Source organism: Panthera leo, chromosome D3 (genome assembly GCF_018350215.1).
Source record: "Panthera leo isolate Ple1 chromosome D3, P.leo_Ple1_pat1.1, whole genome shotgun sequence".
Taxonomy (NCBI): domain Eukaryota; kingdom Metazoa; phylum Chordata; class Mammalia; order Carnivora; family Felidae; genus Panthera; species Panthera leo.
This window is the reverse complement of record NC_056690.1, coordinates 41,248,940-41,274,953: the sequence shown is the minus strand read 5'-3', so window position 1 is coordinate 41,274,953 and position 26,014 is coordinate 41,248,940. Positions and strand designations below refer to the sequence as shown.

Sequence of the window (26,014 nt, the reverse complement as noted above, 5' to 3'; positions counted from 1 at the left end):
GAGCCGTGGTGGAGGGAGAGTCACGTTTCGGAGAGGGAAGTGAAATAAAGAGGGCGGCACCCGGGGGGGACCTGTGCGTCATTGAGGGACCGAGGAGAAGCGCGGGCGCACAGGGTGGAAAAGGAGAAGTGGGAGCTAGAAGCCGGAGGGGGCGGCCGCGGAGCGGGGGCGCCGAGGAGCGCCCGAGCCTCCTGCCTTCTCCGGCCGCGCCCCGTCCGCCCGCAGCCTCGCGGCGCTAGCCTCGACCCGCCGCGCTCCGGATCCGGCAGGCGGGGCGCGCTCGCCGCGCGCAGAATGTGGCCGAGGACAAGGCTCTGGCCCCGCGCGCCCTGGCGCTGGGCGTTGGCGCTGCTGACCCTGGGCGGTGCGGGGCTGTGTCATGCCGGCCCGCAGCCCATGCACCCCGCGCGGCCGGGCGCCAGGAACAAGTAAGTGTGCGGTCCTTCTCTCTCCCAGCACTGCGACGCTCCTTCCAAGAGCCCTGGGCCCCCGCCCACCCCCACTCTCCACTAGCAGCCGGCCCGCAAGCTCCATGCCAAAGGCGATGAGCAGCAGCCGGGGGGTCCCCCTCGGGCTGCCCCGGCGGTGGCGCCTCCCCCGGGACCGTGCGCTCTACGGCCGGCGCGAGGCGTCCCGGGTAACCTCGCCCGCGCTCCAAGCAGCGCTGCCTCCGGGGCTAAGGGGCGCAGAGAGTGTCCCGCGGAGCAGGGCGATCCCAGGAATTACTGAAGCCCTGGGACCGTAGGCGCTTTTCTTTTCCCTGTCTTTTGTCGGCTTAAGGTACACGCTCCGCAAAGGCGCAGCCGCGTACCCTCTTGATGGCCGCTTTGTCGGGCCCTCACCTCCGCAGGGACGGCGGGCTCCCTGACCCTCAATGCGCCCGCTGCCCTGTCGGCTTGCCCCGGCTCCCCCAGCCTCATTGTTCTCTAGGTTGACACTGTGTCCTTCTCGCTCTCTCTCCTTCACCCCAGGAACTGGTGCGCCTACATCGTGAACAAGAACGTGAGTTGCTCTGTGCTGGAGGGAAGTGAGAGTTTTATTCAGGCTCAGTACAACTGTCCCTGGAACCAGATGCCCTGTCCGTCCGCGCTGGTGTAAGTCGTTGAGCCTAGGAGCTGGCGGAGTGCGCCAGGGCCTGGGCGGTGGGTGGCGTCGGAGCGTTGAGCTCTGGCCCATCCGTAAATCTCTTCCAGAGTGGGAGAAAACTCAGCAGCTGAAAAGTCTGAGCGCTGAGCGGGGTCCCAGGCATGCTGGGGGTATTTTGGAAGCGTGTGTTGCCCTGAGTGTGGAGGATGCGCACAACTTGTGAGCTTGTGATCACCGGGGCATGGGAGGGGTGAACAAAGCTCCCACCCCCACCTCTCTGTTCTGTTTTGTTTTTTTTTTTTTCTTTCAATTTTATTACTAACATAAGGCAGCTGGACCTAATTAGATCCATATTGTGTGTTCTGGGGCACACAGAAGGTTCCAAAATGTATACTGCTAAAAACTTTGAAATGTAGGATTAGCTGAGAGGTTTGTTCCATCTCGTGTCCTAAAACAGGAGAGTTTTGTCCAAATGTCCCCCTAAAACGGACCTCTTCCAGTGTTGTCGCTCTCTAAACTGAAGTCCCAGCTATAACTTGCTTAAAAGTGAGTTGCTGTATTTTTCATGTTAGATTTGGGGATTCGGCCAAGAGGTCGTCAGGAGAAAATAGTCTTCTTGTTGGTGAAAATCATCTTTCTGCTTATAAAGATTTCACCATCTTAAAAAAAAAAAAAAAACCAAAGAGGAAGCAATGCAATAGAATGCAAATTCTGTTAAATACATCACACTCATTCAATTGTCTTCCGGCAAGCCTTTGTGTTTTTGTGTAAGTTATCAGAGGATAAGCGTTGTGAATCAATGGCTGTTGGGGAACACATGTGATGGTTGCAATTATTTGTTTCCCCCTAAGAATAAGTTGTTTGTCTTAGAGCACAGTTGTCATTACAGCAAAGAATAGCCAGTAGGCGGATCTGTCTTTGGCAAGGCAAAGGGACAGACTGAAACTGGACTCCAGAAAACCTTATTCCAGAAGGCAGTAGATGAGCCTTCAGGCTTGTGGGGTGGAAGTGGTCTCTGGATGGTTCCACTTGGGCTGTGGTGGGAACTGCAAATCGGGAAGGGGTTGTTCCTGTTAGGCCAACAGCAACAACCTAGAAGAGACCCCCACTTTCAAATATAGAGAGAACCAGGCAGAAATGGAATCTCTGGCTCATGAGTTGGATTTCTCAGAGAGGTGCAGCACTGTCATATCGCCTGTATCTCTAGGTGGTAATTTGTAGACCTCACAGTCCATGGCCGGCAGTCACTGAAATGAGAATCAAGTAAGATTTTTATGTTGTGGTAGAGATATGAACCAAGTATTCAACACAATTTGAACGGGTTTACTTAAAATTAGAATTATTAGTCAGGAATATTTCATTTGTTTTACACAAGAACTACATTTTATGATTTGCTATAATCTTAATACTTCCTTGTGGTGACTCAGATAAATGAATTTTTCATTTGGGGAGGTAATGCTTTTCATTTAAAAGATGTTTTTTCTTTTAAGTTTTCTGAAATTATTTTAGCGCTTGCAAAATCAAATGATGATTTAATTGTTGTATTTGACCATAACTCAGTGAAAAAGATTCTTTGTCGTCAGTGAGGAGCAAATCACCTCCAGATCTCAGGTTAAATGCGAGGCAGTTGGAGCATATTTTCGCCACCTACTGGGAAAGACAACAAACACTGCTTTAAGAAATGATAGATGTTTCTGTTGTTTTACTTTAAAAAAATTTTTTTCAGGTTTTATTTATTTTTGAGACAGAGACAGAGTGTGAGTAGGGGAGGGGCAGAGAGCGAGGGAGACAGAATCCGAAGCAGGCTCCAGGCTCTGAGCCATCAGCACAGAGCCCAATGTGGGGCCCAAACTCACAAACCATGAGATCACGACCTGAGCTGAAGTCAGCTGCTTAACCGACTGAGCTACCCAGGTGCCCCTGTTTCTGTTGTTTTATTAAATAAAATCAAAATAAGTGACCTGGGTGTTTTTATTTACTAATAGCAACATTCAAACACAATTCAAGTGTGTTTTTACACTTTAGACACTGCATTGTAAGTGCGAAATTTAAAAAATAAGACAGTTTTAGCTGATCAAGCTGAAAATGTAACTAATTCAGTGTTGACTTTTTTCTGTTTCCTTAGAGCTAGGAAAGGAATGGCTTATCTTATTTTTTAATTACTAAATGTTTCCTAAATTTTTATGATTGGTGGATGATTGAAGTCAAAGCCACTGTATACTTAAAAGGCTGTTTAACATGGAATTTCCTAGGTATTTCAGATAAATCCAGAAGCCCGAGCAACTTCTCTTCTTTCACGGGTGTTGTCAGTAGAGGTCTCCTTAGAACCTGAGATGTATGGAAGTGAAGGTCCCTTGGAAACTAATCCTGCAGTTACTGAGGGATACTTTCCAGGGGTGTTAGAAGTGCAGGGCTGGAGATGTTGGAGCTAGAATGCAGATGGGCAGCTGGTGCTGGCTTAGCGCCTGGAAGTGACAGTTGTGTGCCAGCAAGGCCTTGAGAGAGTTGGGGCAGAGTGGAGTTTCTAGGAATGGTGGAGGGAAAGGGGGAAGAGGAGCCAGGAAGGGGAGAGAGCAAAGCCAAGTCTTTGGAGGAAGAGACCGCATCTTAGAGACTTCAGGAGGAGAGATCTGGAGGCTAAGGGGTCCAGTGAGGCCAGTGGCTTTAACTAGCAGGGAGAAATTGCTTCTGCAGAAAGGACAGTTTCAGGTCAGTGGTGGACGGGCATTGTAACTTGTGTGAGGTTAAGAGAGTAGGTCAAGAGGAAACTCAGGTTACAAAAGAATCAAATGTATCTCAAAGGCTTTGGTGGAAAAAGAGAGTTGGGGCACCTGGGTGGCTCAGTCAGTTAAGCGTCTGACTTAGACTCAGGTCATGATCTCACGGCTCGTGAGTTCAAGCCCCACGTCGGGCTCTGTGCTGACAGCTCAGAGCCTGGAGCCTGCTTCGAATTCTGTGTTTCCCTCTCTCTCTGCCCCTCCCCTGCTCATGCTCTCTCTCTCTCTTTCTAAAATAAATAAATATTTTAAAAGATTAAAAAAAAAAGAAGAAGAAGAAAAAGAGAGTTGATAGTAGCCAAGCAGATGAAGCACACTGCATGTTCTAAGACAGAAGTAGAGAAGCCAAGGGAGACCCCAAATCAGCTGGGAAACAAGAGGTTTTATGGGGAAGTCCATAGAAATAAGGGGAGAACATCTATGCCTGGTCATGACTGAGCCTCTGCAGGCATGTGCATTTCCAAAAGGTTTAGACTTTGTTCCATTTGTATATATGAAGAACCTTCGATTCCAGATTGCAGATTTGGACATCTTTCTGTGACAGTGGGAACAGTGAGGGTTTTTGTATATGTGGGGATTTTGAGTGATCATTTTCCCTGAAACTGTAAAGACACTTCTATGTGTCAAGCACTGCATCAGGGCTTTTTATTCTGTATGAGGTTATTTAATTCTTGCAACAACCCTTCGAGATGAATGCCATGGTCCCCATTTTGCCAATAAGGGTCTTGTCTACAGGTCATGTGATGGTAAATGGCTGAGCTGCCCACAAATCCAGGGCTGCTGGCCTTTGTGGACTGGCCTTTGTCCCCCTAGCAGTGGAAGATGCATTTGTTTGTTTTAGTGCGTACCTTTGGTGGATTGCACTATATTCAGCTATCAAGAACATTTATACCTTCTTTCATGGAAGGCAATTCCCATGTAAAAGTGAGAGCTGTGTGTATGGCTGTGCACTTAAATATCTTTATTGTGGGTTATTTGCTATTATGCATTGGACTATCTCATTTTTCATACTCTTCGTTAGGCTCCAGTTGGTTTCTTCTTTAAATTTTTCCCAGTTTTACTGAGGTGTAATTGACATGCAGCACTGCATAAGTTTAAGGTGTCCAGCCTGGTGACTTACATATGTTGTGAAATGGTTGCCACAGTAAGTTCACATCCGTCATCTCCTAGATACAAAAAAAAGAAAAAAAGGAAGAAATATTTTTTTTCCTTGCAATGCAACCCTTAGGATCTACTCTTAACGGATTTAAACATACTATATAGCAGTGTTAACTACATCGATCATGTTGTATGTTACATCCCTAGGAATTTAGGTTATAACCAGAAGTTTGTACTTTTGACCATCTTCATCCATTTCCCTCTCACCCCACCCTTGCCTCTATTAACCACAAATCTGATTTCTTTTTTCTGTGAGTTTGTGGTGTTTCTAGATTCCACATGTAAGTGAGATCATACAGAATTAGTCTCTCTGACTTACTTCACTAAGCATCATACTCTCAAGGTCCATCCATGTCACATAGTAGGATTTTCTTTTTTCTTATTTTTGAGAAAGAGTGTGTGTGTGTGTGTGTGTGTGTGTGTGTGTGTGTGCGTGTGGGTGTGCGCGAGCATGCAAGCAGGGGAGGGGCAGAGAGAGGAAGACAGGATCCAAAGCAGGCTCTGCACTGACAGCAGAGAGCCCCATGTGGAGCTTGAACTCACTAACGATGAGATCATGACCTGAGCCGAAGTCAGATGCTTAATAGACTGAGCCACGCAGATGCCCTGGATTTTTTTTTTAATGGCAGAATAGTATTCCATTGTATGTATATACCACAACTTTTTTATCCATTCATCCGCTTAGGTTGTTTCCATGTCTTGACTATTGTAGATAATGGTGCTGCGGACATGGGGAGCAGAGATCTGTTTAACATAGAGTTTTTGTTTCCTTTGCATATATACCAAGAAGTGAAATTGCTGGATCATATGGTACTTTTAACTTTTTGAGGAATCTCCATACTGTCTTCCATAGTGGCTCTACACGTTTACAGTGCACAAGGGGTCCCTTTTCTCCACATCCTCAGCAGCATTTATCTCTTGTCCTTGTGATGTCTTATTTTAATAAAGTATTCAGGGTTGACTTGGGTGAAAATACCACCCCCCCCCCCCGGAGCATATTATTGTAATGAGAGCAGCCCCTTCATCACATCTATTCCATGGGGGCATTATCTCCATTCTACAGAGGGTCATGTAGTTAGGAAGTAGCCCATTCGGGATCCATAGCCAGTCATATTTCCAAGCCTTAGGCTCTTCCTCCTGCATACTCCGTGGCCCCTTACTGTCTGAACCCACCCAAGGGTGTGTGAGTGTGATGCCTGCCACAGAGCATGCTGGGTACACAGGCTGGTGGTGTTCGGGAGTACTGCTGCTTAGCAGACAGTGAGTGCTATCTTCTCCCTTTGGGCTAGGCATGGTTTCCTTTCATGCAGCATTCATGCTTTGTGGCAGCAGTTTCAGAGAGTCCGGAACCTCCCACTCTACTTGCGTCGGTCCAGCTGACTGCTATTAGTATTTGAGGCATTTGGGGGCGTCCTGCTGTGTGGAGCAGCTGCCTTGTAGGTGAGGACATCCGGGCATCCCAGATGTAAGGCAGGATTATTCTCCTGTATTCGCTTTGCTCCCAGCTGAGGGCTGAGGCTCCGCAGGGTGGGGTTTCCTACTCCCTGAGCCCACAAACTGACGGGTTTATCAGCATCTACCCAACCCCACTCCTGCCCTCTTCTTGGGTGTGTTGCATCTGGGTGGAATTTTTCCTATGAGCTCTTTAAAAGAATCTCATCAGTTGGGGGAGGAACTGGGTGGGACTAACTAGGGGAGCCTGCTCTGCTGTGATAACACAGAAGAAGAATTTGTGAATTTGTAGCAGGTGTGAGTTCTAAGTGCTGAGTTCCAGAACTCCTCTAATTCTCAGATTCCAAGGGGAGCAGATGGTCATTCAGTTGGAAGAAAAGTTGTCTATTAGGAGGCAATCTCAGCCAGGAAAAGCTCGTAAAAAAAAAAAAAAAAAAACCCACAAAAAACGTGTGCGCACACACACAAAGAACACTTAAGGCTGAGAAAATAATGAGGGCTTACATCTTCTAGAGCCAATCCTACAGTTTCTCTATCTCCCGGAACAGAATTCCATTCAATTGGAAAACGTGCCTCTTGGGTGTGTAACTTCAGGGGAATTGGTTTTCCTTCAGCTTTTAAACATCTTGCAATCAATTGGCTGTAAAGAGTTTTGCTCCTTGGTTTTGAGGGTAATTTGAATTGATGAGGGAAGGCTGAGCTAGCCCACGTGCCTGAGGCCTTCACTCGCAGTGCCCAGACCCCATGAGCCCAGTACACTTGCCTCCTTCCTTCGGTAGACCTTTCTTCTCATCCTTCCGGGCTGCTTCTGCACTGCTGCCCTGGAATCTTCTGACCTCCCTTTTAAGCTTCCTGGTAAATCGGATGCTAGGTTTGTAGAGCCCTTCTACAGTCGTTATTTTATTTTATTTTCATAAGCTCAGCCAGATTATTTAGGGCAGAGACTGGGGTCTTGGAAAAAGAACTTTATGGTTATTGGCTACTTTTTCCACCTTTCTGATCTTGGAGAAAAGTTAATGGGATTCAAATAGAGGTCACAGTCTTAAAAACAGTTGCTTCTCATTAAACCCTGTTTTGGTCCCCTTAGTTGGTCTTTCTCCACTGATCTATTCCACTGTGTTGGCACTTGGTAAATCAACTAAAATTCTGAAATAGCCAGAAAAGGGGAGGTGAGTGGGAGCAAACATCCCCTGAAGGAGTCCCTCTAGGGGCTGCCTGGTGTGGACAACATGTTCTGGAAGAGGAAATAAAAAACTTGGCTTCTGGCCTGAGCTCTACCACCACTGAGCTGTATGACTTCAGGCAAGTCCTTCAACCTGTCTGAGGTATGTTTTTTGCTTTTTGTTTTGTTTTTTTGTTTTTTTTTTTCCATCTCTACATTACTAGTGGGATACCGTAGCTGACAGAACTTGTTAAAAGTGCACTATCATACTCATATAGGGTATACTCAGCAGGAATGTCTCATGAACACTCTTATTCTCATCGTTTGGAGTGTTGTTGCCTCTCAGGTGGGCTCATCTTTGAAGGCTTTGAATTTGAAATTAGTGCTTCTGGACATGTTAGAGGCTGAGGTGCTAAAAAATGAAATAATTTCACGGGGCACCTGGCTGGCTCAGTCAGGGGAGCGTTGGACCCTTGATCATTGGGTGGTGAGTTCAAGCCCCATGTTGGGATTAGAGCCCATTAATAAAATAAAATCAAGAGAAATAAATTCAGTAAACTAAGATAATTAAGCAAATGAAATGAAAATCAACTTTTAGACATGAAGCTAATAACTTAGAGATTGCTTTGGAAGGCAGAGCCAGTTATGGTTTCTTTGGGGAATGCATGTAAATGAATACAGTCGATTTAAAGTGAATGTTCCACTTGCCGTGGGCACTGAGTGCTGGTTCTGCAGATGCGTGCCTGCCTGTGGTAGCTCAGCAGAGAGCTAGCTGGGATGTCCCAGGTTTCATGAGCAGTGGGCGAACGCTGCCCATCCTCCTGCCACCTTTCAGCCCGCCACCACGCTGCTCTAACCCTTTGCCTTTAGAAAAAAGTCCTCTTCCTCGGGTTGGTAACAGCAGGATGTTACTCACGTTTACTGAGTGTGAATAATGCAGTAGGTACTGCACATGGCAGATCCCAGAGTTTTACATACTGTATTTTAAAACCGAGGGGCACCTGGGTGGCTCAGTCGGTTAAGCATCCGACTCTTGATTTCAGTTCAGGTCGTGATCTCATGGTTTATGAACTTGAGTCCTACATTGGACTCTGTGCTGACAGTGCAGAGCCTGCTTGGGCTTCTCTCTCTCTCTCTCTCTCTCTCTCTCTCTCTCTCTCTCTCTCTGTCCCCCCCCACCCCACCCCTACTCATTCTCTCTCTCTCTCTCTCAAAAATAAATAAACATTAAATTTTTGTAACCTAAAACTGACAGACTATGCCAGACGTTCAGACGACTTACAGACTGTCACCCAAATGTGCTGATTTATTGCTGGTCCAAACACACACTGACATTTTTACTACTTGGAATTAACTGCTTCTGTCCTTGGTGAAGCAGCCTTCTGGAGTTAAAAATAACAAAGAACCACTTGATAAGAGGAGGTGAACCTGACTTGTCCTTATAAAGCACAATTTTCCTGGATGGCTTGAGAGAGGAACATAGTAGTTGTCAATGTGACAGCAGTGTATGTTGGAGGAAAATAATGAAATGATTGAAGTGAAACTCACCCATAAGTTTTCTTCTTTCCTTCCTGTTTTACAGTGGTGATGGGCACTGGAAAAAAGTAGGGAGAGTTCAAACTCACCAAATCCCTAGTTTGGAAATGCTGTAGAAGCAAACTTTTCTGGGTGTGTTAGAATCTGGCTGTTCTTTTTTAAATTTTTTTCCCCTACTTTCCACTAAGAAAATATTAGATTAGGGAATACGCCTAAAAAGTATTTTCTGCAGTGTCAGCCTTTCAGGGCAGTATATTTTACTAGGCATTTGGTTAAGAGACCAATGGTTTTAGGTGAAGCCTTCTCAGGCTGACCATTTCGATGAAAGGGAATTTTCTATGCGACCTTTTCACCTGTTTCCTAACATTCCCCATCTTCGTACATATTTGTGATTGTCCAGAGTCTGCTGAATGGGCTTTATTTGGTTGCCTTTTACAGCAATTTGCTCACAGTCCGTTATAAAACAAGATTCTAGAGATTCCTTCTTGCTGCAACTTGTTTCTCTACAGCTGCCCAGCAGGGATGCTGTTGAAGGATCATGGGATAGGGACCTACATTCTTTTTTTTTTTTTTTTTCCCTAAACTGTAGTGAAAATGCCACTTGTTTTTCTGCTGAGGTTTTCCATGTATCTTGAAAACAGAGCCCCATAGCTGTGGCCGTGATTGCAACAGAACCCAGGGCGGGGTGAGTTTCACAATCTAGCGATCGCGGGAGATCTTTTCACCATTAAAGTGTTTCTCTGGCTAGTGTCCGTGTCAACGCAAAGAGCTCTCACGTGCTGGTGGAATGAAGGCTTTGAGCAGGGAGGCAGAGCGGAGCCTTTCTGAGTATTTTGAACATTCCAGAATCTCCAGTCTGGCCAGCTGTCCTGACAGCGTTCAGGTTTGTTTATGCGTCAGGGGGCCTGCTTTTCAGCTGCTTTTCCAGCAGCTTTCCAGGACAACAGCGCCAGGTCAGAGCTCTGGCTTGGTCATGATAAACGAGGCACCCTTTTCCCATCCCAACACTCTGCATCATCTTCTGGCAACTCACAAGATATTTGCGAGTCGTTCCGTTGCATTATTGCAAAAACGGCGAGATATAACCCAGATGCCTTGCTCACTGGAGGTGCAGGAGGGAAGGCAGAAACACCATCTATGTCTTGTTTCCTGAACCAAATAGCATGGCACCCTCTAAGCACCTCTTGTCAGAATTGTCACTGAGAAAATAATAATCCCAAAGAGTAGTCATCCCTTGTCATATTTTAGAATGCTAATTTATATCTTTGATGTTTTGTGTGTTATTTAATATAAATGACAATTTGAAGGCTGTTATAAAAAAAGAAAATTGTTTTGACTATCTTCCTTAGTCACCGATCCATACCTTTGAAAGTACAAAAATAAATATTAGGTCTAAACCCCCAACAGATAAAGCAAATGGTTATGTAAAGAGTAATCCAATATGTTAAAAAAAACAAAACAAAACACTAAAAACTTTAGTTAAATCCTCATTTTGAAACTGTGAAAAAGACTTAATGCTGTGGTTTTGGTTTCTACTGGTAGAAACTTAGCTTAAATATAGATTTAATTTTATTTATTTATTTTTTTTAAGCTGAGCTATATTATTAGATAGTCAGGGCAAGACTATCTGGCACTTGATTTCACAGTCCTGAAGAGATTTAAGGCACCCTAATGCAAAAATGCATGTGTGTGTGTGTGTGTGTGTGTGTGTGTGTATTATAAAATATATATTACATAATATATATTATATATGTTATACAAAACAGCTTTATCGAGGTATGATCTACATACACAAACCATACATGTTTAAAGTTGTGTAATTAAATGTTTTGATACGTGTATGCACCCTTAAAGCCAAGATCATAATCAAGACATTGAATATAACCATCTCTCCCAAAAGTTTCCTCATGCCCCTTGGCAATCCTTCCCTCCAGTTTCTGCCCACACACTCCCTAGGCAATTGCTGATCTGCTTTCCATAGATAAGTTTGCGTTTTCTAGAGTTTTATGTAAATAGTCATATAGTATGTACTCTTAGGTTAGCCTTTAGCCTTTGTTCACTCCACAATTATGTTGAGGTACATCGTGTTGTACTATGTATCAATAGTTGATTACTTTGTATTGTTGAGTACTAATTCCTTTGTATGCGTATACTACCATTTGTATATAGTTTTTGTAGCTGGGGACTTCATTGTGGCAAAATGGTGTAGAAAATCATGTGTATTGAGAGCAAGGTCACTTCTCTGATTTTTCTGAAGACAAATTAGATGGTAAATATCTAACAGATGAGAGCATAGATAAAACTATAGTGGAGTAAGAAAAATGCATTTCACACTTATAACCCTGGAAAATGTTGGATTTAGGTCACATAATTAACTTAAGCCACTTCGAATTGGCAGAAAACTCAATAGGGTAAAGAAGACTTCTTTGCGGACTGTTGGTTACTCAGTTTCATTCAATAAATATTTTTGCGAAAGGACTATGTGTGGCCCAGGACTAGGCCCCATTGGGACCCGGGAAGGAACCCACCTCTCTCTTGCCCTCTGGAAGTTCACATCCAGTCAGTGAAATGAGACATAGAGAGAAATAATTATAAAATAAAAGGTAGAAACTAGAGGGGCGCCTGAATCGCTATACAGAAGTACAAATAGCTGAGGATATTCAGAGGTGGAAGGAATTATTCCCAGCCAGGAGGAATCTGAGAACATGTTTGCAGGTGATGACATCTTAGCAGGGCTTTGAAAGATTGTTCTAGTTGAATATGTGCAGATTTGAGAAGACACCAGCATAAAACAAGAAAACATGGGCTGGGGCCTAGAGGTGGGAAATGAAGGGGCGTCCGCAGGCCAGGCTCCTCCCGAGGGCTGAGGGAAGGTGCTGCTCGGGGCTGTTCTCCCTGGCTAGTAGATGGTCACCTTCCTGCCAGTGTCTGTCACATCCTTTCCCTCTGTATGTGTCTCTGTGTCTGAGTTTCCTCTTATACACACACCACTCATTGGATTAGTGAGGCCCATCCTCACTAATGGCCTCATTTTAACTTGATTGCCTGTGTAAAGACCCTATCTTTAAATAAGGTCACATTCTGAGGTACTGGGTGGGGGTGAGGACTCTAACAAATCTTTTTGGAGATGGCAATTCAACCTGTAACAGCCAGTGTTAGGAGGTTAGGCTTTATCATTTAGGCAAAGGGGAGTCATGGAAAGTTTTTGTTCTGGGACACCATCAGAACTTTGCTTCCAAATGCTGATCAGGCAATGCGTGCAAAGTAGATTTGAGCGGGGAGAAGGAGGGGTGTGGGCAAGGGGTGGTGGGAAGGGCATTGTCAGGAGACTGGCCACAGTCCCTGCCGGACCTGTGCTGGGTGTGGTGGGGGAAGCAGACCGGGCAATGCAGAGGTTGAGAAGCAGCGGCCCAGTCTAATGGCCAGGTGACCTCTCCTCTGTGTTTAAGTGCAACAGCACTGCGTGGGGGTGAGGGTACATGAAGAGCTGTCACTGAGTGATCTGTGTGGTCTGTTGTCAAGGGTATTGATAAAAAGGACCACGTGTTGTGAAGGAAGTCAAGATAGTTCAAGGACTGTCATTTGAAGGTTATGGCAGGATTGCCTTTGTCCCTGGGATAGTCAGCACCTCATTATTCATCACCTGTGGTCAGGAGCCAACTATAATTCTTCATATGGGCCATTGAGACCATTATTATGGAAGGAACCCATATATATGTTTTAATGTTTTTTAAAATTTATTTGAGAGAGAGAAAACGAACGAGTGGGGGAGGGGCAGAGACAGAGTGGGGAACAGAGGATCTAAAGCAGGTTCCACATTGACAGCAGAGAGCTGGACATGGGGCTTGAACTCATGAACCGTGAAATCATGACCTGAACTAAAAGTCGGACGCTTAACTGCCTGAGCCACGTAGGCGCCCCAAGAAGGAACCCATATTTTTAGTCTTTTTGCAAATTTTTGCCCTATGATAAATTTATATATCCTGCATGTACACGACACACAGAGTGTATGCATTTCATTTATAAGTATTTATTTATTTTGACAGAGAAACAGCATGCATGAGCATGAGTCGGGAAGGGGCAGAGAGAGAGAATCCCAGGCAGACTTCATAGAATCATCATGGAGTCCAACATGAGGCTCAAACCCATAAACTGTGAGATCATGACCTGAGCCAAAATCAAGAGTTGGATGTTTAACTGACTGAGCCACCGAGGCGCCCCTGTGGCTTGTGTTTTTAAAATGGGAGTTGTGAGGGGCGCCTGGGTGGCTCAGTCGGTTAAGCGTCCAACTACGACTCGGGTCACGATCTCGTGGTTTGTGAGTTCCAGCCCTGTATCCGGCTCTGTGCTGACAGCTCAGAGCCTGGAGCTTGCTTTGTATTCTGTGTCTCCTCCTCTCTCTGCCCCTCCCATGCTCATGCTCTGTCTCTGTCCCTCAATAATAAATAAACGTTAAAAAAATTTAAAAAAGGAATTGTGACACACATATAATCTTGAAAATAATTGTAAATACTGAATGAAAATATAGTGGCTTATAGCTAAAATGAGGATTTGAAATGTGATGGATTCTAGTTAAATCAATCAGGGTAATGATACAATGTAATTTCCTGAACTGGCAGTCTCAATATAACCTTTAAAAGTTTTTTGCCAAGATGTGAGTGTATGTTGACTATCTCTCTGATAGGAGAGACAGCTTTCCTTCTGTAAGAGCTCATGTTACACGATTGTAAATCAAAATTCAACTTGATTTGCTGACATGAGGCTTAGCGCAAGTGACTCTGTTTTGGTTCTGTTATCTCTCTTTTTTTTTTTTTTTAAACACAACTATAAAGAATGGTTTGGTGTTACTGGGAAGTTAAAATGACAAAAGACAGAACTTCATTTTGAGAAAGTTAAATTCTAAAAACATAGGGAAGTATTTTAAAGATTAATTCTGTGGCTTTGAAAATATCCTCCTTGCTTATACATTTTGTTTGTAAAAATTGAAGCCAGTTTCAGTGAGGGCTTTCGGTTATGGGCCAGCTTAGGAACCTGCTTATTAGCAGGATGAGAACCACTATTTAAACCAAATATTTAATTGTTTTACCTAAAAAAAAAACAACACAGTAATGCAATCTATGTCATTTTTCTTAAAAACAACAACATGATTTCAAGGAAATGGAAGCTAGCCACCTATCTTTAAAACTAGGTAATAGATGTCAGGAGAGCCTGGGTGGCTTAGTCAGCTAAGCATCCAACTCTTGATTTCAGCTCAGGTCACGATCTCACAGTTAGTGAATTCAAGCCCTGCATCAGGCCGCATGCTGACAGTGTGGAGCCTGCTTTGGATTCTCTCCCTGCCCCTCCTCCACTCGTGCGCTCTCTCTCTCCCTCTCTCTCTCTCTCTCTCTCTCTCTCAAGATAAATAAGCAAACTTAAAAAAAGAAAAACTAGTGTCACTCGGGCCCCCTTTCACCTCAAAGTCTATATATTTGTCTCACTCCCTTCTTAATTTGCAAGAATTGTGGATGCCCAGAAGCTTTCCTGTAGACTGGGATAGTGTCCAAGGCCAACTCTCCCATAGCCCACTGTGTATGTGGGTTCTGTGTGGCTGTCTCAGAACCCCATGGAGTTGGCCAACGTACACCCTCCAGTCCCCAGAGAAAAATCCAATCCAACAAGCCTGCATGAGCAGTGAGGACTTTGCTGGACACTGTGGCAATACAAATTGTTAGAGGATGCCATAGTGATGCCGACCTTGAAAATCCACTGGCCACCCTAAGTCACCTTGGAGAATAGTTCCTCTTCACTTGTGCCTCCTCCAGTGGCCTCCTGCTCTGTCACCCCTACCCATTTGAAAGCAAATAAGCCAAATTCTTCTTTTTGCTCACCCCCTACTTGTCCACACCTTCAGACCTGGGCTGTCGCAGCCCCTTCGAAAGGAAAACCATGCTCTTTCTAAGCAGAGTGCAGGTGGATGAAAATGTCTCCACTTCCCTGTGTTAAGTGTTGATTAAAAAAACCCTAAAGTGGGGTGCCTGGGTGGCTCAATCGGTTAAGTGTCTGACTTTGACTCACATCATGATCTTGCGGTTCATGAGTTCCAGCCCCGCATCGGGCTCTGTGCTGACAGCTCAGAGCCTGGAGCTGCTTCAGATTCTGTGTCTCCCTCTCTCTCTGCCCCTCCCCCACTCGCACTCTGTCTCACTCTCTCAAAAATAAATACACATTAAAAACATTTTTTTAAAACCCTAAAGTAATATTGGGTTATCCTGGACAATGTGAGAAATATGAAACTAGACTATTTTGGTACTTTTTCTCCCCAATGTCATAAATTAGAAAAGAAATACAAGTGTTCCTGTATTTTCAATTCCCAGATTATTGCTTTTACTGAGAATGAATTCACCCAAAGGAAGAAGGTGGTGTTTTTGTATCTGCTGAGACATTCCTACTGTCTCAGGATTTTCTAGGCGTGTAAAGGACCTCACCAAGTCACAGGTGTGGTCTAAAGCTTGCCAGCATCCATAGTCTTCATCCAAAGGACCAAGATCCCTAAAGGGGAAGGTTGGATGTTGCAAACCAAGTCCAAGAAAACACAGGAAAGAGGATTTTGAAATGACTTTGAGTTTTGCAGCAGAATTTGCGGAAATGACTTTTGCTGTTAAAAAAAAAAAAAAAGAGGAAATAATCAAACTAGTTATTTGGTAGTTCTGAAAGGAAAGGTTTGGATCCCCAAACCATGGGAAGTTGTATCTGTGGTGAGCATCCTGCGACAGGCTGAGGCCGGCAGATGTTCTCATGGCTCACGCTGTGGGAAACCAGAGCAAGAGCAGGAGGAGTGTCCTGCGATTCTGGCTCCAGGAACAAGGAAACATGATGTAAGCTTGAGAAGGAACAGTATAGAATTTATCTGGGGAAGCAGCCTGCAGCAGCGATGATGACCGTCCTGGAAAGAATCCTGTGGGGGAATGTGGGCTTTCATTAATGGTGGATTACGATTACAGAACCCTCCAGAAAGCTGGGACAGTGAGCCTTCCCACGGGGTGGCTTGACTTTTGTAATGGATTTCCCAAAGTCAGGAAGTTAAAACTAAGAATGTGAATTCGTTGGAACGCATGCATAAGCTGTATTTCACGGTGCTGGCCACGCCCTGTACTTTTGGAACATTGTCATTTTCAGCAATGCAAGCCTTCGTGGAAGGAATGTAAGAATAGCAGCTTCACTGGCTACTGGTGGCCAAGCCTCCCCTAAGCTGCTGTGGTGTTCCAGAATCCCCTTCCTTCACCACTGCAGAGACTTCCCCAGGGTGAAGTGGGTGATAATTGTAAAGAACTGGGTGGGTGTGTCGGGACAGGGGTATTACTTTTTACAAGTCTGTGTGATCCGAGCAAACTACTGAGGGGTAAAGAAGATTGCAGGTTTTGAAATCTAACTTGCCACTCTAAGTACGCGAGGAAATTAATTCAAGAGGAAACAAAAATAAGCAACTTACGATCCTGGTGTCCCCAGCAAATATATCCTTTGTACTGGGAAGCAGACAGTCTCTTGTGTGTACATTTTCATTTTGAACACATTGCTTTGGTCTAGGATCTGTTATTATTTTTTTAAGTGTACAAACCTATCCTGTAATCTGATTTCAATCAGGGCTCATCAAGGTTTTAGTTTTGTTGGGTGCATTTTGTATTTCAGAAATATATTTGCCCGGGCATTCTAGCTTTTAACACCTAGATGAATTTGCCAACAAAGTCAAGGAAAATACTCTATTTCTTTCCTTCCATTAATTTCTCCAGGCAGAGATCTAATTAAAAATGTGTCATGGAGCAGAAAAAGATAAGATGAAAATTGTGGTTTGTGTGTGTGATGTGCTGTAACCTGGAAGAAGGCCCTTTGGTTCCTTCACTTTGTCCTGTGTGGGAGACTTCTTCATCCTGTGGAAAATTAGCATTGGGAGGGACCTGGGACGGGTAGAGTCATCTCCTCGGATTGCAGAGATTGTCATTGTAGATGTACATGGTTTCAAATGGCCAAGGTTTGATTGTAAAACAGAGTGGATTGAAATCAAATGGCAAGTGTCTCTCCTGCTGGTGCAGAACCACTTTTCCTTCCCTATCATTCTGGAATCACTTCCAGTTTCAAACTTTATAGCCATTATTGCCTGACTGTATTTTCTGTTGTTACTTCCATTAAAAGCAAGTCTATTTATTCGTTGATTGATTAAAAAAAAAAAAAAAACAATAATAACAAAAGCCAGGAAAAAAAACCCCATTTGTCACAAGTAGTTTTTAGAAAAATTAGTTTGCTGTCTTGTCAATCTCTAAATCAGAACATGAGACCAAACTCTGTGAAAGTGAATTACTACGGAAAAGAAAGGAAATTTTGACACGTGCTATAACGTGAATGAACCTTGAGGGTGAAGGAGTTCAGAGCAGGCCGCCCCAAACATGCCACTTTGACATATTGATTATTTTGAGCTGAAGACAGTTGAGAAAAAGCAGAGACAAGAAGAGCCCTCTGTCTTCCCTCTTTCTGTCTAAAATCAGGTTTCTAAGTTTCCTGCCTCTCCTGTACCAGGCTGAAGAGAATGACCTTTGTCACTGCAGATACACAGTTGGCACCAAGATAAGTCTGCATATGCAAGCCTTACTGACATAGCCCTTATCTTCCATGAGTTTCCCCTCTAGATTTCCTAGCTATAGCCCCACAGTTTATTGCCCCTAGAAGCCCAAACCCCTTTTCCTTGGTCTAGTCACTTCACAATTTATCACCCTGTGTTAAAATGGTATATAGTCCCCTGAGTCCCACTGCTTGTTTTCACTTCTTTTCTGTGAAACCTCCATGCATGTAAAAAACATTAACATCCATACAGTTTGGATGTCTTTTCTCCTGTGAATCTGTCTTTTGTCAGTTTAATTCACAAGACCCAGAACAAACCTAAGAGGGTAGAGGAAAAGATTTTTTTTTCCTCCTACAAGGACATTATGCTAAGTGATATAAGTCAGTCGTAAAAGGACAGATGCTGTATGATTCCACTTAATATGAAGTCCCTGGGGAGGTCCAATTCACAGAGACAGAAAGTGAGATGGTGGTTGCAGGGGCCGAGGTTGGGGAGAGGGAAATGGGAAGCTGGTGTTTAATGGGTGCAGAGCTTCAGTTTGGGAAAACGAAAGGAATTCGGGGGATGGATGGGGGTGACGGTTGTGAACAATGTAAATGAACGTAATGCCACTGAACTGGGCTCTTCAAAATAGTTAAGATGGTAATCTTTTTTAGGGACTGGGTTTGACTCAATTATACCCTTGCACACTACTCCACTCACCCCGTGTCCACGGCAAACAGGGCTCATTCACCAGAGCAGTCTTTCCTGGATGAGGACCAGGAATGCTTCTCCATGGCTCTCTCACTGCCCTCTCTACTTCATCCTTTCTTTCAGCACTCTTCCCTGGTTAGAATTTTCCTGAACTTAGGGGGAAAATATTCTTCTTCAGCCCCCCTTACCTCCTGGTTACCACCCTATTTCTCATTTCCCATCACAAGCAAACTTGATGGAAGAGGTTTTTTGGTCTGTACCTCCTCTTGCTTATTTCATTCTTTATTCTGACCCAGCGTCCTCTCTCAACATTGATCTGAGCAGTGCTGGCTCAGTTCACCGAGAATCTCCTTGTCTTAAGAACAATATCTCTCAGTCCTTCTGTTCCTCGACCCTCTCAGCAGCGCTGGAAATATGACTTTGTCTGCCTTCTTGACATACTCTTTCCCCTTTCCTTCTAAGATATTATGGTTTCCTTGTGTCTGTCTAGCAGCATGTGCTGGCCACTTTCTGTTTGTCCCCAGATCCATTTTCTCTCCTTCTCCCTCCTGATTTTGTTCTAGGAGTCTGACCTGGATGGATTGTAATTTAATCCTTTCATTGTATTGATGAAACTGTGGCCCAGAGGTGGGAAGTTCCTTGTCTGTCACTCAGGGAACTAATGAGAAGGGCTTTTGCTTTTAGTCTAGGGATACTTACAGTTGGTTGCTGTTTCCAGAATTATCTCACTAGTACTGGTCACTGGGTTCCCTCACCATCTGGCTTCCCACTGGTCTGGCCACTGTAAGTCACCTGCCCTCTCCCTCCAAGTGAAAGTGGGCAGTGACTGTTTCCTCTACGAAAGGCCACAGCTCCTGTCCAGCAGCCTTCTCCTAATGCTCTGGTTACAGCCTTGTCCTCTCCTGGCCCCTTTAGACCTAGGGTTGGTACATTTCTCCCATTCTTTTTTTTATTATAAATTATTCAATTAATTTAAATTAAAAAAACAGTGCACCCATTTCTCCCACCCCCATCCCCTACCCCTGGCAAACACCAATCTGTTCTCTGTAACTGTAAGCTTGGTTTTTTAGTTACTTGGTGTTTTTTTGTTTTTTTGTTTCCACATATAAGTGATATCATATGGTATTTGTCTTTGTCTGACTTATTTATTTTTTTTATTTTTATCATTTTTAATTTTGTTAATGTTTATTTTTGAGAGAGTGAGTGAGAGGGAGTGGCAGAGAGAGACGGAGACCTTGAATCCAAAGCAGGTTCCAGGCTCTGAGCTGTCAGTAGAGAGCCTGACTTGGGGCTCAAACCCACGAGCCATGTAATCGTGACCTGAGCCAAAGTCCGATGCTTAACTGACTGAGCCATGCAGGTGCCCTTTAAATTTCTTTTTAAGTTTATTTATCTTGAGAGAGACAGATACAGTGTGAGTGGGGGAGGGGCAGAGAGAGAAGGAGAGAGAATCCCAAGTAGGCTCTGCACTGCCAACACAGAGCCTGATGCGGGGTTTGGACTCCTAGAACGCTGACATCATGACCTGAGCCTAAACCGAGTCGGGCACTTAACCAACTGAGCCACCCAGGTGCCACTGACTTATTTCATGTAGCATAACACCCTCAGGTTCTATCTATGTTGTCACAGGTGGCTGGATTTCATTCTTTTTTATGGCTAAGTAATATTCCGGTGTGTGTATATGTCTGTGTGTGTGTGTACCACATCTTTATTCATCCATCCATCCATCCATCCATTCATTCAAGTGTCTATCCATGGATATGTAAGTTGCATCCTAATCTTGGCTATTGTGAGTAATGCTGCAGTGCACATGGGGGTGCAGTTGTCTTTTCAAGTTAGTGTTTCTTCAGATCAGTGTCCAGAAGTAAGGTTGCTGGATCATATGGTGGTTTTGTTTTTAATTTTTTGAGGAATCTCCATACTGTTTTCCATAGTGGCTGCTCCTGTTTACATTGCCACCAACAGTGCACCAGGGTTCCCTTTTCTCCACATCCTCACCAACACTTACTACTTCTTGTCTTTCTTGACACCAGCCACACTGACAGGCATGAGGTGATATCTCATTATGGTTTTGATGTGCATTTCCCCGATGAGTAGTGATGTTGAGCACCTTTTCATGAACCTGTTGGCCATCTGGATGTCTTCTTTGGAAAAATGTCTACTCAGATCCTCTGCCTACTTTTTAAACATATATATATATATATATATATATATATATATATATACACACACCCACATATATACTACTTTTTATGCCTACTTTTTATGCCTACTTATGTGCCTACTTTTTAAGCACATATATATGCATATATATACATATACATATATATACATATATATATATATATATATATACACACATACACTCACACACACACATTTTGCTTTAAGTTATATGAGTTCTTTTTTTTTTTTTAATTTTTTTTTTAACGTTTATTTATTTTTGAGACAGAGAGAGACAAAGCATGAATGGGGGAGGGACAGAGAGAGAGGGAGACACAGAATCAGAAGCAGGCTGCAGGCTCTGAGCCATCAGCCCAGAGCCTGATGCGGGGCTCGAACTCACGGACCGCGAGATCGTGACCTGAGCTGAAGTCGGACGCTTAACCGACTGAGCCACCCAGGCGCCCCAGTTGTATGAGTTCTTTATGTATTTGGATATTAGCCCCTTATCAGATACAGGATTTGCAAATATTTTCTCCCATTCAATAGGTTGCGTGTTTATTATGATGGTTTCCTTTGCTGTGCAGAAGCTTTTCAGTTCAATGTAGTCCCACTTGTTTATTTTATGTTATGGGTATTTTACTCACATGTTATACATATTTACCACAGTTAAAAACAAAAAGTCAGTTACCATGTCTGGATGTGGAAAACTTGGTGTAGTACCTGAATGCCAGATAACCGAGTCTGCCTTGGATGTACATCCTGAAAACTCCATGAAATGACTTCTTGCTTGTATGTACATGCTGACTTTGTCCCAGATCAGTGGTTATCCCTTCAGGCCTAGGATGCTCCCTACAAAAGAGAAGGAGGCACCTCTTCTTTCTAGCTTCCTTCTCCATCTTGAGAGTCCATTCCAGTCAATACTGTACAGGACCACTCGTGGGATGAAGCAAGAAGAGTTGGCTCCGGGGCTTTGGGGACAAGCCAGTGCCTGGAAGAAAGAGAGGAATTTACTAGAAAGTCTGTTCTTGGGAGGAATCCCAGTCTGGGGCACTGGGCTTTAGATTTGTGCACTGTTAGTGGCATGAATCAAATAAGAAGTTATAGACGAATACTAAATGCAGGGAAGTGAGCCTTACCTTGTAGAACAGCTGTCTACATGATCCTCTGCCAGTGATGTGTGGCTATTTCTGAAAAGCCTTCTACTGGCAACCCGGAAGGAATGTGGGAGGAGAGAGAAGATGGGTGGGTGTGAGATAGGAATGAAGAGATGAACAGATGTGTGCCCATTGCCATTCCCTTGATAGTCTCATGAAGGTCTAGGCCAGCTCTGTCCCAGAGACCTCCCTGTAATGATTGAGATGTTCATGCTAATACTGCATGTGGCTACTGAGCACCTCAAATGTGGCCAACGTGACCGAGGAAATGAATGTTCAATTTTGTTTACTTTTAATCACTTCAGATTAAAATAGCCACACCTGATTAATGGCTATATAACTGGACAACACCACTGAAGGTCACCTTCTGGTGTGTGATTCTTGCCTAACTCATTATGACCCGAGGACTCTGGAGCTTGATTTCGTTCTGGGAAGACTTAGGAATTCACATCGGTTGGGGTTAGACCTGAGGACAACTCTGGGGCTTTTAATATGGACATTGGATTCCCCAAAACCATGTCAAAAGTAGACTTAGTATCATTCATTATTGTTTGATTAATGGTTAATACTTCATTCTTTATTGAGCACCTACAATAGGACAGATTGCTGTCTTTAAAAATGGAGATGTTGTAGAGAACAAAACCAACAGGAATTCTTGCCCTCGTAGGACTTGTGGTCTCTGAAAAGACAAACACTGAACAAGTGTGAACCAAAGCATATTATGAAAGAATACGTTATCTGTCAGCAGGAAGGAGTCTTTATTGGGGGGTGATAGATGTCCAATGGAGGCACAGTCATTTTGTCATATTTTGTTTTAATGTGTACGTTCCAGTCATATGGTCCCTGAACCCTGATTCAACTTTTCCAGTCCTTTTCTTGCCACCTTCCTTCTCAGGAGAATCTTCTGGGTTGATCTAATATTACACATTAGACACAGTGGATGAACTCATAAAAATGGTGAACCCTTGTTCCCCACCCCCACCCCAAAAGGGTTTCAGAGGGAGATGGTGGGGGAGGAGAGTTGAGGAGAGGCTGAGATGCGGAGTGCTGGCTAGCGTGGGGGCAGGCTCGGGCTGCCAATCCCCCTCCCCACCGGGAGCCCCCAAGAGCACCTGAGGCAGCTGTGGCCAGGGCTCCCCTGGGGGACAGGATTTTGTTACAGTCCCTGCCCAAGACTGGGATGGGGGCCAAGGCTGTAGCCTGAGTCAGCCTTCCAGCTTTAGCCCAGCACCGCCTTGACTCTGTCCCTTTGGCTATCAGTCCCTCAGCTGGGTGCAGTCAGCTGATTCACTAAGTGTCCCTGGGGCACCTTCTGTGTGCTTATAGCCCATGGGCCCTTGGAGTTAACACTTGGGCTGCTTTCGGTCGATTCACTTCCCCTGCCTGGTTGCCTCAGAGGCTCCAAAATCCCGTGAGGAGGGAGGGCCTATGGGTGCCCTGACTTATGGGCTGCACTTCTCAACTTGACAGTTACTTGGGGAGTTTTTGAAAGGTACGCATGCCTGGACACCCCTGCCCCCAGGCCAGTTAAATTAGAATTTTGAGTGTAAAGACGTGGGCTTTTTTTTTTTAAAGCTCCCTGTCGGGGATATTGTCCTGCAGAGCACTGAGGGACAGAAGGAGGATCTGGGCATCATGCTGTGTTCCTCCCATCCTCTGGAGGACCTACTGGCTGGCTCTGATGGAGGCAGGAACCCGTTTCTGCAGGGAAAATCCCAGTGGGGCTGTGGGGTTGCACAACCCTACCTCTTTCCCTCACATCCCCCAGATTGAGGACCCATGGCCACCTCTGGGATCTATGTCCCCGTGCACGGAGCAGTCGGAACGTGAGCTTTCCCACGGCTGGAGGTGGCCGTCTGATCACTTCCAGCTGTCACCACTAGCCAGGAAGGCCTCTTCCACACGCTGGACTTAAAACTCTGTTAGAAATGCTGTCAACCTGAACTCCATTGCCGCAAACCGGAAACCCTACAGCAAGCCGATTAGGCAGAGGGTGGGAGCGGGGAATGTGCGTGGGGCTGGAGAGGAAGGCAGGAACTCCAGGGAACTTTCCTAAGTTATGAGCTGGCTCCAAAATAATAACTGCCTTTAAAGAAAATAATGAGGTGTGTTGGAAAGGCAAGCACTTTCTTATACTCAGCTCTGTGGTTGGGACTGAGGCCTCTGGGTGGGGGGTGCGGGTCGCAGGCTCAGGGTTTGCTCTCCTGGTCCCTCGCAGCCGCATCCAAAAGGGTTTGCTATGGGCTGTCATCTGCTGGCACGTGTACAAAACCCGAGAGCAAACACATTTTCACATTCAGTCTTAAATGCTCAGAGGAACCAAGTTTTTCTGAGATTACACATTTTTGCAGCATTATGCTCTACTTGAACATGCAAAACAATGAAGTGGAATTTTTTCTTTCTTTCTTCTTCTTCTTTTTTTTTAGTATATGTGCTGCTGAGGCAAGCACTCTTGATTTTTTTTTTAATAGTTTTTAGGACCACACAGGGACTTCTTTTGGTAGGTTGGGTGCTAGGGGTCTGGGGGCTAATGTGGACCGTGTCAGATGTTCAGACAAGTGTTTGCTGAATGGGGATGGCAGCTGTCCTTTGACCCTGCTTACATGGCCTTCTGGAACATCTCTGGGTGGGTGGAGTTCTCTCCACCCGAGTCTCTGCTTCTGTGTGCTGGGAGGACCGTCTGGGGTACAGGGGCAAACACTTGGGTTTAAATCCCAGCCCTGGCCCTTCCTGACGGTTGGAACTTGGACAGGTCACTTAACCTCTGTGAGCCTCTGTTTTCCCATTTGTGAAAAGGGGAAACTCTATAAATAGTTAGGCCTTAATGGGGTGTGTGGTGGCAATAAGAGGGAATAAAGAGCCTAGAAGTGAGGTCTTGCCCCACACCCCCCCCCCCCTTTTCTGTTTCATTCATTCGGCTTTGTCTTCTGTTTTGAAAAAGTCTCCCTCTGGGGCTTCTCAAAACTTGTGTCCCCAGGCCCCACTGCAAGCCAAGTAAATAGAATCTCTGAGGGTGAGAGCCAGGCATCTGCAGTTTTTCACTCTTCCCTAGTGATTCTGACACTCAGCTAAGGTTTCGAACCACTGCCCTAGAAGGGCCGGTGAACCAGGGACAGAGACGGGTGTTGGGACACTAACATTTGGGTCAGTGCTGTCCCCAGGGCCTTCTGGGAATTCCAGAGGATCACCTTGCGTCCTGGCGATGGGGGAGTTCCTTACACCTAAAGTTTTGGTTGTCATGGTTTTGACCCTCAGGAAGGATGCCAAAAGCCCATTACATTTACTAATTTGCAATTTTCTTGGGAGTGTGACTTTGAACTACACCCTCAGCAAGGCTGGTGCTGAGGTGGAGTCACCTGGCCGGCACCAGTCCCCCCGGGCCCCCCAACGCCCCTCTGACTAGCACACAGTCCTAGGGAAGTGACAGAGAGCTGATTCCTTTCAGGGAATTGGCCCCCAAGGAGGAGGGCAGCTGCTAGTGCTGGTGTTCACAGTGAAGAGACAGTGAGGACGTTCTAGAGAGCCATGCTTCCAAGCTGGAAGAAGAAGCTGGGATAAGTTAAGGAGTGGCCCGCATCTGTGCTGTGAGCAGGGGCGCCTGGGGGTGTTAGACCCCTGCATCCATCCTCTGAGTGTACGGGGGGGGGGGGGGGGGGGGTGCTGCTGGGTTGCCACTCTCTGGCCCAGGCCCAGCGCTGGGTCTGGAGGACTTTACAGCTATCACAAGAATCTCGGTGTGAGATGCACGTGCATGGGGGAACGTGCACTTAAAAAGGGATCCTTGGGGCACCTGGGTGGCTCAGTCGGTTGAGCGTCCGACTTCGGCTCAGGTCATGATCTCACAGTCCGTGAGTTCGAGCCCCGCGTTGGGCTCTGTGCTGACAGCTCAGAGCCTGGAGCCTGTTTCAGATTCTGTGTCTCCCTCTCTCTCTGCCCCTCCCCCGTTCATGCTCTGTCTCTCTCTGTCTCAAAAATAAATAAACGTTAAAAAAATTAAAAAAAAAAAAAGGGATCCTTATTTCTACCATTAGCTCTACAAATCAGGGAATCTTTATTTTTTATTTTTATATATGTATTTATTTTTATAATCATTTTTTAAATGTTCATTTTATTTTTGAGAGAGAGAGACAGCGCAAGCAAGTGAGGGGCCGAGGAAGAGGGAGACAGAGGATCTGAAGCGGGCTCTGCCCTAACAGCACAGAGCCCAATGTGGGGCTCGAACTCACCAATGGTGAGA

General features: G+C 45.1%; 1 protein-coding gene across 1 annotated transcript in view; it reads left to right on the top strand.

Moving 5' to 3' along the window:
* The first annotated feature begins 52 nt into the window (after positions 1–52).
* Positions 53–26,014, top strand: part of EMILIN2 (elastin microfibril interfacer 2) — a 51,807-nt gene continuing 25,845 nt past the window's right edge. The window contains exons 1-2 of the mRNA XM_042909999.1: positions 53–428; positions 972–1,094. Of these exons, the coding sequence (XP_042765933.1) occupies positions 295–428; positions 972–1,094 (257 nt within the window). The 5' untranslated portion in view covers positions 53–294. The remainder of the gene's footprint in view (positions 429–971; positions 1,095–26,014) is intronic.